At 33.6% G+C, this 11,623-nt stretch overlaps 1 protein-coding gene across 2 annotated transcripts; it reads right to left on the reverse strand.

Annotated features, from left to right (window-relative positions):
* Positions 1 to 1,089: 1,089 nt before the first annotated feature.
* Positions 1,090 to 10,914, reverse strand: LOC110692284 (galacturonokinase-like). Of its 2 annotated transcripts, XM_021869284.1 has the most exons (15): positions 10,386 to 10,914; positions 10,217 to 10,276; positions 9,851 to 9,964; positions 9,506 to 9,577; positions 8,411 to 8,454; positions 7,986 to 8,139; positions 6,120 to 6,185; positions 5,394 to 5,473; positions 4,620 to 4,719; positions 3,608 to 3,774; positions 3,242 to 3,282; positions 3,116 to 3,144; positions 2,136 to 2,205; positions 1,934 to 2,023; positions 1,090 to 1,713 (listed from the first exon to the last, which is right to left on the reverse strand). In XM_021869284.1, exons 3-15 carry the CDS (start codon positions 9,932 to 9,934, stop codon positions 1,460 to 1,462), a joined length of 1,251 nt encoding a protein of 416 aa, XP_021724976.1. In that variant the 5' UTR covers positions 9,935 to 9,964; positions 10,217 to 10,276; positions 10,386 to 10,914; the 3' UTR covers positions 1,090 to 1,459. The 2 variants fall into 2 exon arrangements, with proteins under 2 accessions (XP_021724976.1, XP_021724975.1); XM_021869283.1 differs by lacking the exon at positions 10,217 to 10,276.
* Between the last annotated feature and the right edge of the window lie 709 nt (positions 10,915 to 11,623).

Below are 11,623 nucleotides of genomic sequence, written 5' to 3' on the forward strand. Positions count from 1 at the left end.
TGTACGTGGTTGTTGTAGGTTACAATGTATTTGTTTGACAAATTAAGAAGAAATAATCATACTCAAACAATCAATTTCCCGTTAGAATTGTGATAAAGGAATTATGCAAAATAAATAAATAAATAAATAAATAAATAAATTATGTATTTATTTTTCTTAAAAATAAAAAACAGATCGATTTTGAGAACAAGCATCCAAACAAATGTTCACAAGATGTAGAAATATATAGATCTGGTAGCAAATCTTTCTAGACGTTCATAAATGAAATGAATATTTCTTTTCAAGGTATAATTAATATTGAAATAAATTTAATATACTTGTTCGGTTATTCCTTCCCAAATTAATTGTCCAATGGTTTATTGACAAGGGAAAATGACATTGAGGGAAAAAAAAAGTGATGATATATAAGCAGTCATACACATTAGTGTGCAAATTTTCTTACCTATTCTCTAATCCCACAGGATTTCACCTACTATGACAGAATTGACCCGTGACAATCATCCTTCTCCTCACACCTTACAAAAATAAAATACTACGTAAATCAAAACAACCCTCCCTAAGGCCTAACCTCCAGCCAAACATCTGTTCTCTTCACCTTATTTTTATTGAACCGAAATTATTTTTACTGAACTTAAAATATTATTGAATTTAAATTATGTTCACTAAACTGAAATTAATTTTACTGAACCGAAATTATTTTTGCTGAAGTGAAATTATTTTTAATGATTCTTTGTTATTTTTCTTATATAAAGCTATTGATTTTTACTGAATTAGAATTATTTTTACTTAACTGAAATTAATTTTGCTGATCTGAAATTATTTAACATAAAAATGTGCTACTTTCTCTGTTTCTTTTTATTTGCTACATTTCTATTGTTGTCAATTTTTTGTTAAATGATTACACTATTATCATAAACTATAAAACCATATCATGTGAGATATTGTTAAACTCGTATTAAAATGAATTTTCAAAATATCTTTTTTAATTTAATTTCAAATTAAACAAATTTGTGGTCATGTATTAGATATCATAAAAGTCAGAATATAACCAATAAAAAGAAATAGAGAGTATTTTATTAATCAGGGTACTGTAAGGTTTTTCCCAAGGAAAGGGAAGAAGATTGTGATTTGTTTTTTTTTACAAAAATGACATCATTCAGCTACATATGAATAGCATTTGGTCAAATAAACGATAGATATTATGTTATAAAAAGATATATTTTGTGAATATTGTGTAAATATGTTTTAAGATTTCCTAACATGATTAGGACTCATCTTTGTAACCCTATGTTGGCTATATATATGAATCAATGGAATAAACTCCAATTTGAGGAGTTTTACAAAATCTAATATGGTATCAGAGCTTAGGTTTTAGATCCAACCCTAGCTTCCGCCGATATGAAAAGAATGAAGCAAATTGACTCAACAAGACTGTAAAGAATGAAGTAGGATGATCAAGTTAAGGGGCAGCAATTACACGAGCACCATCCGCCGATTCACAAATCAATACTGCAGCTTCTTGGTCGATCTTACTGACTAATTCCGGTTGAAGCTTGTTGTACTCCCTTTTCACAAACGAAGCAGCTTCTGATGCGAGATCTGCATTGACTAAAGCAATGCAGCATCCTCGGAAACCAGCACCACTGAACCTGGCTCCATATACACCAGGAGCTCTCAGGAGGACTTCATAAAGGTCTATCAGAGGTTTGCACCCTGAGATTATGGGAGAATCATGACAAGAGTGAGTCAGATTTTACTTCAATGCATTATGACGGAATAAATTCAACAAATCATGATACGAGCAATCAAAATCTTAAGAAAGTTATATTTGGATTATAAACTAAAACACAGCAATTGATATGGGTAGGATAACAGCTTAGAAATTATCATCAATGACCTTGAAAGAGAGGGGAAATAATGATATGATGCATACCACATTCATAATTCTGTATTGAACTTCGACCAGAGGCGGTAATTAATTTTCCAAAATCATCCATCCTACCTGAAGCCCATGCTTCAATTCCTGAATCAAATCATGGTAAACACAGGCTAAATAAATTCTAATGCATGGAACAAAACTGGAAAGGAATGAAGCAGCTGTTGTAACATAAAGCAAGTTGAGATTGGAGGATTACCTTTCCTCACACGCATATTCTCTGAGAAATAATGCTCTGCTCTACGAGCAAGAAGAGGTTCTAGCTTGTCCTATAATCAATAAGAAAAAGATGATATAATAACATAAAATATTTTCTGTAATTCATGAAAGATTTGAAATTCTTTGTGGTAATCCAGAATGTCAAACACCTTAACTCAGTAAATGTTGCAGTGATATGAAAAGTTAGTAGGGAAAATAGATGACGAAGAAGGTTTTCATTTGCAGAGAGCATTGGTAATAAAAAGAAATAACAACTTGCAAGGGTTTACAGTTTACACTTCACAATTCCTATGGATATTTGTAAATGGAGCCTTGTTGAAGAAACTGCAAGCAGAGAGCCGAGTCAACAGCAGAACTTAGCAAGCTGTGACAGAGATTTTAGTGGAAAAATATGCTACCATTTCCTCAATCCAACTCACCAAAGGCATAGCTATCTTCCTTAATAGCTTCGCGCTGTTCCCACATCCTACTCTTCAGAGGATATTTATGCCAGTTATGCTATCCAATTTAGAAGCTGTCAATTAACTGTTACAAAGGTACTTCATTGTTCCCAAGAAATTTAGTTTCTTTAGGATACTCAAATCAGGCCATCATGATATTTCAGAATTTCCCTCTTATATGAAACCGTCCCTAGGGTACCAAATACATTGCCAATTATAAGTAAAGCAGAAACCAAAGAGAGATTGATCAGCCTATATGGCAAGGCCAAATGGAGGAAATATTTGCTTACTAATGGAGAAATACGACAACTATGAAAACATAAAATGACAACAATCGTGGCCACCATTTCCATCACTCAGTATTTTCAAAAGAAATGCTAAGCAGATATTACCTGTAGGCTGTATTAATAAAGTTCTTTTTTAATTAAAACTGGTCTTTTATGCCTTGTGCAAAGTACATGATATTTTACCGGGACTAGATAAACAGTATCATAGTAGATTGGTAGATAAGACTGACTACCTTGTGAGCTTCATAAACTTCCCGTTCAACTGTTCGAGCAAGAGAAACCAAGCATTAGAATTACTGATAAGGTCAAGAACAAAGGTAGTAGAATACTTTAAATCAGCAATATGAGCAGATCCTGACCATTGGATAGAACAGCCTCTACTTCATGCTTCCCAGCAGCACTGCAATGGTCAAACAAGTGAGGGTTACTAATGTATTTATGTATATACAGGCATAACTGACAGTAAGCTTTGTATGACAAAGTAAGCATCCAGTGACATTATAAACTCATCCACTCTCTTATTTTAATATTAACCTGTAAGTTTTTTTGTCCATCTAATGAAATATATGGGTCGATTAATTAACAAAATCTTCTCCAATAACTAACTAAAAAGCACAAAAAGACACTCTTATTAGAAGTACTCAAATAATAATGAAAAGGTGGTGACATGTAAAACAGTGAAGGGAAACAAAGAAGAATGACATCATAAAAGAATAAATCCTCACTCTAGGAGAATTCTTGCTGCCTCTTGACATTCAGCAACTCGGCGATTATACCCAACGCCACTAGTCAAAGCATGCTTCAAGCCAGAACATGCCAACAATATCTTGTATGATTTCTGCACTCCATCTATGTCATTCTCTTTCAAGTTTATGAGCTTGTATTCTTTGGTCTGTACAAATGAGTATTGAACCCAGGTAACAGTTTAGGAGAAAGATTGATGCATCGATAACAATCCAAAGAAGGATAAGAATCTTTCAGACTTCGGTGACAAAAGGAGGGCATGATAGTCTAGTTGCAACAATTTATCCAAAATCACCGTTTTCTTTCTTCTCCAGGTAAAAGTTATGTTCTAATCATGGGCTACAGCTCTATTTTTTTTTTTTTTGGGCATCTTCTTTATAGAATACAGCACAAATCTCTGTTCTTTTGGAGTTTTTCCAACACATCACCCGTTATCAATCATGTCACACACTTGTATTTCTATTGAAATTCCCTTGAATGAGTATTGCAGACCTCTACAAATTTCATACATGGAAAAACTGCACAAGGTACAACAGTGTTTCTTTGGCAACTTGACTAACAACATAATTGAGTGTGTGAATTTGAAAGGGAAAAAAAAAGGTATTTATATATTACTGCAGACCAAGTATACAGCAGAATATGACAATTACATGTAAATTATTTTAAAATTGGTGGCTATATGCTAAACTCACACCAGAGAAAAGAGCAAAGTTGTCAAAAAGGGAAAACCAGGGATTAAGCTTGTGCTCAAACTCAGCGTTTCAAGATCTTACAAAGCCTAAATGGATGCTCAAACCTATGACATGGGTATAGTAGTAAAGAACATCTCATTTTGGAACTTTTTCATATGATGGATGAGTCATTCGACATTTACTGACACAAGAATCAAAGTCTGAGTAACATAGGCTCCAAGCATGCAAATGAACTGCAGCTTATATGTTCTAACATTAGAGAGCAAGCAAATGATGAGAGTACTGAATAATATGAAAGTACCTTGCAGTCCATAAAGGTTAGACAACCCTGTCTTGAAAGTAAAATTGCAGATTGATCCAATATGCCATTGTTCAAGCCAAGATATTCATTTTCAATCAGCCTACAAGTGAAGAAATTTGATGTTCAAAGTTTGACATTAGGACAAAATGCATAACAATCCACGATATTTTTGTCAATGACTACACGGAATAATCACACACACACACACACACATCCTCCTATATAAGGTGCCAGAAAGATAACACCTCTCCCATAATGACTTAGGCTCTGTTTGGTTCATCTGATTTTGTCTGAAAGTATTTTATATGTATGAACCTATTTTATTTTATCTGAACTTATTTTATTTTGTCTGAACTTATTTTCTTTGCATTTTCAAAACTTATTTTGTCTGACTTACATTAACTGAACTTATTTTAAATGAAATTATCTGAACTAAGATAAAATATGTTAAAATAAGATGAAATAAACAAACCCTTAAGAAAGCGAATGATACAACACAAATTTGATAGATAGACCCTTGACTGCATATAGAGATTCTCTAGCTTGAGATGACCAATTTGACAATTAAATTGAGAGAAATAAGTAATAGAATCATATTTGTGACTATATCTGGTAAAAAGTTATTTTCTCATAACTTTTAATACTATAATCGAATTTGCAACTTATACAAAAAAACTACTCCGTATTAGTCATTGTCAACATCGACACTTTGAGACAATAAAAATCAATAATCTTGATCCTAATTACAGTAGCATTTTTAGTATGTGAGCTTACCGATCATACTCAATGTTTTCTGTTGGAGATACTGATATATTATTTGCATTTTCCAGAGCCAACAAGTAAGCAACACCAACCTGAATTCAGCAAGTTGTAATCAATCAATGTAGTAAACAGCCCAAAAGCTCATCTCATTCAAAAAAATTAAATCATTAAAACAAGTATCACTAATCAGTGACTGCTGTGCAGATCAAAGAAATGACATTTTACAGCTACTAGATAAGTGTCTGCATATACATGTCTGAGTATGCGTGAGTCAAAAGAATCCTTCAACAATGTCATTAAAACAACATTTTATCAATTTCCTTCCCACAAGATAATTTTTAGGGAACACTAACTGATGCCAATAACTCCTACAATAACCAAAAAGATCCTTGCTCAAAAGGTCTTAATTTTTCGAGTTTTTTATTATCTGTCTACAGCCAAATATCATCAGCCAAACAATTTTTTTCACAATTGTCAAAACAACAAGTTAACTGATATTATACCCATGGACATGGGAGAGAATTAACTGAAATGTCAAGGAATAACATAGACATTATGAGTTACTATGATTGAATCAGATATTTGCACAAGTTTCCGAACAATAGGTTGAATAAATTAATCCTCCTACATCTCTAGGGATACTACCAGCAACAGGAATTGATTACAGAGTAAAAATACCATAATCAACCATTTTGTCAATTAGTTTAGCACATAGAACTCAGTAAGCTTCAAACTTACCGCAGCAGAAGAGCTGAGGCCAGAGCTGTCAAGGCCCGAAGAACCGCTGATCAACCCAATAATACCCTGAAACATACACAAACAACCTGCACTAGTCAGTAAGAATTAGTTTCTTGAAAGTATTGTTGATTGACATATATGGATATATGTTGAAGCCTTAAGACATGGATGTGTATGTACATGACCAAAGTGGGAAGAAATGTATATAAAATAGTTTGATTGTGTAATACCCCAAAAGTCACATGGAACAAAAAGGTGCAAAAAATGGAATTCAGAATTCAGACACATAATAGTTAAGGTGAATCAATGGAGAACATAGCCTCTCCTTCCTATCTCTTGATAGTATAGCGTATAGATATTCATAGTCTACATAGTACCAGGAGTTGATGCTCCAACTCCAGATGGAAAAGAGTCAAATATATTGGTAAACAGAACTTGTTGGATTTATCACTTTCTTGCATATAGTAAAAAAGTTATTGTCATAAAATGCATGGTTTTGCCTTGGGCTGGTTTCTTTTATAAACATCCTTATAAAGTGCATATCCTTTGGAAATCCCGGATCCTCATTTTACACCTCATGACGGGAAGCACCTCAAGACCCAAACCAAGAAAGAAGACTTATTATGAGAGAGAAAGTAAATTACAGGAAATGGCTTAATGAAGATAGCTGCATACAGAACATGTCAACACGTCCAAAAAATGGCTATAAAATTAGAGCAAACACTTGCTAAAGTTAGCTGCTGGCTGCTTTTTTAGATCAACTTTAGAGAGATGGTCAAAATTTAAGATGATTATGGACATCAAGTGGTCTGAAAGACCAATTCACTTAAAGGTATGAAGTCAGCAATCAAGAAAGAACACCCTCAGGCCAGAGTTTAAAAAGCATGAGGCACATTGAGACCATCAGACATTCTAAAGCCAAGGTCCAGGGCAAGAGGCAAAGGGACACACCTTGGTGCAACAAAGCACTTTTAAAAAATAGATATAGAGACTTACAGTCACTTATTACGAAATAAGTTATATTTTTCATAGTAACGCATCATGTTACCAGATTATTTCTTAAAAAGTACTCCGTAAAAAAGAAAGCTGGTACTTGTGAATTGCATTATTATTAAGCATTATGAAGACACTAATTTCAATAGGCACATCTCTCATGCCAGGCATTCTTAGGCAATCATCTTCTGAACCTTGAGCCTCAGTGCCTTAAGGCCCCTCAGGTGCCATATTTCATACACTGCTCGGACCAGCATTGGTTGATAATTCCAGAAAAGGGAAATGTGACCTTTGTCTGGAACAAAGCTATGAAAATGAACTTTTAAGTTTGGTCTGAAGTTCAAGCATGAGGTGTAACTGAATTATAATCCACATACTCACAAAGTACATCATATGCCACGCCTCTAGCCCCCCCCCCCCCCCGGTCCAATATATTTGAGTGGTTTTGAACGGTCTATGCATAACTCAAAAATCTTTACCATGAAGAAAGGTAAGTATATATCCAAAGCTAATCAATCAGAAGCAAATCTTTGCCATTATACCAAGCATAGTGGAATGCAGAAAATGAAAATAGTCACCATGAACACATTAACATATTCTCCAAGTATATATCTATATTAACTCATAGTGAAAAACGGTTAATGAATAATGTTATGAACAAGGGCAAAGCCAGGAACGAAGGTTAAAAGAAATTAATATAACTAAATGAGTCGAAAAAACTTACATTAATAAGGGACAAAAAAAAGGAAATCTTAACTTCAAAACAAAAATAAGACAATGAAAATCTAAAAGGAGCACATGATAATTCAAATCAAAGACCTAAAACACATGAGACCTAAGCTTCATGCGGAGCGTTAGAGAAGCATCTCTAACCTGACTGAGAACATTCCCTTTACTATTTAATGCATAAACAGCCCCTTTTGCGTATCTTCCCCAACAACACTCTTCTTCCAATTTAGTTGAACCAATGGAATTGATACTTTCATTTGCCTTTGCAGCCTTTTTAGGATGGTGACTTTCATCAACTCTGCAAGAAAATTAGATCTTGGTGAATACTCAAGATTACAAGACAAGTTATGGGAATTAATGGGAAGCAAAGAAAGAAGATAGGGTTTCCAAGAATTAATATTATATGATAGAAGCAAGGGGAAATGGAAAATGAATTAATGGGAAGCAAAGAAAGAAGATAAGGTTTCCAAGAATTAATATTATATGATAGAAGCTAGGGGAAATAGAAATAACCATGCAGATGAACAAATACATGGGAATGGCATATGAATGCTTTCTGGGGTTCTTACCTGAACTTTACCTCTCCTCCAAACTGTGCAGAACGCAACACCATCTGCATGAAATGTATCCTCATCGATGAGACAGAGAGCAACATTGCTTATGTCTATACTACTAGATATCACATGTAGTATTGAAGACTAGCCCACAAACCAACACGAGTCTTCTTAACATCTTCATTCATGCACACCCGGGGAAAATTCACTGGAGGTCACCCATCTAATAACTATATAAGATTTTAGTTTATGGGAAAGATGCAGCTTCTTGCTATAAGCCTATAACTAATACCATTAACTTCTAAGCATTCTTTAACAAATAACAATCACATGGGTGTTATAAAGAGAGCAGAGAAATACAGAATTACAGGAAAAACAAGCAAAATTCTCATGCAACAGCAGAACCTAGAGTATAAAATAAACCACAAGGCCAAAGGTTGACAGGTACTTAATGTCTTCGAGGTCCAAAGTCTAATACACAATAGAATGAAGTAAGCAACAGAAGTCAAGGGTGAGAATAATTCTGGTAATTATAGGGCACACTAAAGGCACGCCAGATCCAGCGCATTTTTACTATGAATCCTCAAAAGTACAACATTTTAGCCTCCCCATATAACACACTAAAGGAGAAAAGTGCAAGGTGAACAAAAATAATTCTAAGCCTCTGCTTAACGTTGCAAAAACTCAAACACTCTAGGACTAGTACCATTAATGATGCTGCCATGATAGGGCATTTACCATTCTCCCTCAGACTTACACTGGAGTAGTGGGGGACCATAGATACATAAATCCTTTTTAGATTCCAACTGTTTCTGGATTCCACCAAAAGTTCCACTATTCTGAGCCCTTCCAATCACTCGTGACACTAAATTGCAAACTACCCAACTGCATTTCTTCAGCTCTTTTCTCTATCCTATTAGCACGTTTTACAAGCTCTTTTCTAATCAGATCAATTAAGATCTCTCGAATCTACTCTTCCTCTCCCCTCTGCCCACCGCCCCCACCCCCCCCCCCTCCCCAACCCAGTCAAACACAACAGAAGCTTAAATTTGTGAAAATGCAAGACACTCCAAATTCCCTCACTCAAAATTAAAGAAACGAGCAATATACCTCAAGGTTACCAGAAGGAACAAATGCAAGAACAACTCCCTTGTTTATTGTCATAGCCGAAACAGCTCCACCCTAATAACAATAGATCAGCAAAAATTCATTACATCAAAATAGCAGCAACCACTAACTAATAGTCAGTCATATCAAAGCAGCAAGAAACTACTTCAAATCATTTTGGGACTAAGGCTTTGTTGTTGTTGTATCAAAGCAACAAGAAATTAGTAATTAGATCAATGAGTTCTTCCAACATCATACACTCAAATATAGTAATATACAATAGTGTACTCTGATTAGTAAGAAGCATGTTAGCCATCATTACTAACAAAACGAAACCGAATTCATTACCTGATGATCAATGTGTGCTCCCAAAGGACAAATCCTGTATGGAGAGACAACCACCCTGACCTCCTCAGTAGTTCTTTTAGCCATCTCAGCTACTTCCTTCTTTAACTCATTCAACTACAGTAAAAACTTTTACGCTTCATTTACAGATTTACAATAATAGTATACACAATAAGAATTATAAATTATAAAAAAATATATATTTATATATTATATAATCATTTTCTTCAACTTATTCATCATTTTCTTCAGCTACATTGAACATTGAATGACATGACATGAAATGAAAATAAATGTAAAAACAAAAACCCAATTCCCAAAATGTTAATCTCAGTAATTGCATTATGAAAATTCTAAACAAACACTTACCACCCACTTGAAATCAGATCGTTATAGCTTGGAAAATGAGCAGACATAATTATCAAATTACTGGTTAATAAATGAAATTGTATGTTAAATTAGCAAGAAAAAAAACAATCCAGTTCTAACATTAATGGTAAGACATAATTTTGGAAATAATAAAACATGGGATTCTTACCTCTGCTTCGGAAGGCCATGAATATCCAACCATTTTCAGAATGCAAAAAGAATAAAATTATAATTGAAAAGAACGAAAAACCCAAAAAATTGTAATAATTTCAAACCAATTTCAATTCAGGAGGGTGTATATCAGTTTGGTGAAGCTAGGAAATCAGTTCAGAGGTCAATTTTTCAGTAATCTGTGATCCAACTACTAATTTTGGAGAGCCGTTTTTTTTTTTTAATTTTTTTTTTTTGGAGGGGAGTAATTAAATGGATTATCGAAAAGATTTTTTGTTTTCAGTTTATTGCTCCCTTAATCTTAATCCTAGTGTTATTATGAATAATAAAAATTTGATACGGAGTATTGTACATTTTATCAAGAAAAAAAAAATTAAAAGCAAATGTCCAAATGAATCTAATAAGAACATGTTTAATCACCAACAAAGTGTTGGCTCACTTGAAAAGGTTTTTACCTCATATCACAGAGGTTTGAGGTTCGAATCCTACCAAGTGAGGGTACTTGAGGCTAGAGATTCCCTTACCCTCCCTCCTTTCGCTATCATAATACCATGATATGTTTGTTCACAAAGCAGTGTGTTCAACAACTGCTGAAATATCGGTCATGCAACATCTCATTAAAATTTGAGATAATCGACGAAATCGACTCGTGCTCACCCTTGTAGGTGACTTTGCCCGATTAGATAGGGACAAAGCACAAATTAGTCAATTTTTGCCTTGTATTGTCACTTTTGACCATCTTGCTTTGCACTACACTAAGTATAGTCATTATATTAATCTTTCTCAATTCCTAGTATAATATAAACCACTATTATGAACCCATAAGCACGTTTATTAATCTATACATGTTTCAACAATCCTCCTATATTTATGTGTAATGCTTATGTCTTGTTTATAATATACAAACTCATGCATCATTGTAATATCGTTTTGAAAATGTACTATATCAATAAAATGTTTTAAGCTATTTTTAGTTCACCTTATTTTATCTTTTTTCTAATCTGATCTAGTTGATTGATTAACTAAACTTTTACCTTAAATGTATGCTAATATACAAAGAGAAAAATGTATCAATGAGGTCTTATTATATTTGTATTAATGTGTATTCTCCAAATATAAAATTTTAATAATTTTTTTCATCACAAAATTAAAGATATTAGTGATAAAAATTCGCAAATATAACAATAATGTAGGATCAGAATATAGTTTTCTAATCTGATTTGATATAAGTCCTTA

The sequence above is a fragment of the Chenopodium quinoa genome, unplaced genomic scaffold, assembly GCF_001683475.1.
Source record: "Chenopodium quinoa cultivar QQ74 unplaced genomic scaffold, ASM168347v1, whole genome shotgun sequence".
Taxonomy (NCBI): Eukaryota; Viridiplantae; Streptophyta; class Magnoliopsida; order Caryophyllales; family Amaranthaceae; genus Chenopodium; species Chenopodium quinoa.

Excerpts from the sequence above, each read along its gene's own strand:
- LOC110692284 (XM_021869283.1), bottom strand. The coding sequence starts at position 10,418 with ATGGTTGGATATTCATGGCCTTCCGAAGCAGAG. Across the intron at positions 3,775-4,619 it reads TAACCTTTATGGACTGCAAG|ACCAAAGAATACAAGCTCAT; the intron begins GTACTTTCATAT and ends TCATTTGTACAG. Across the intron at positions 3,283-3,607 it reads GCAGCAAGAATTCTCCTAGA|TGCTGCTGGGAAGCATGAAG; the intron begins GTGAGGATTTAT and ends TGACCATTGCAG.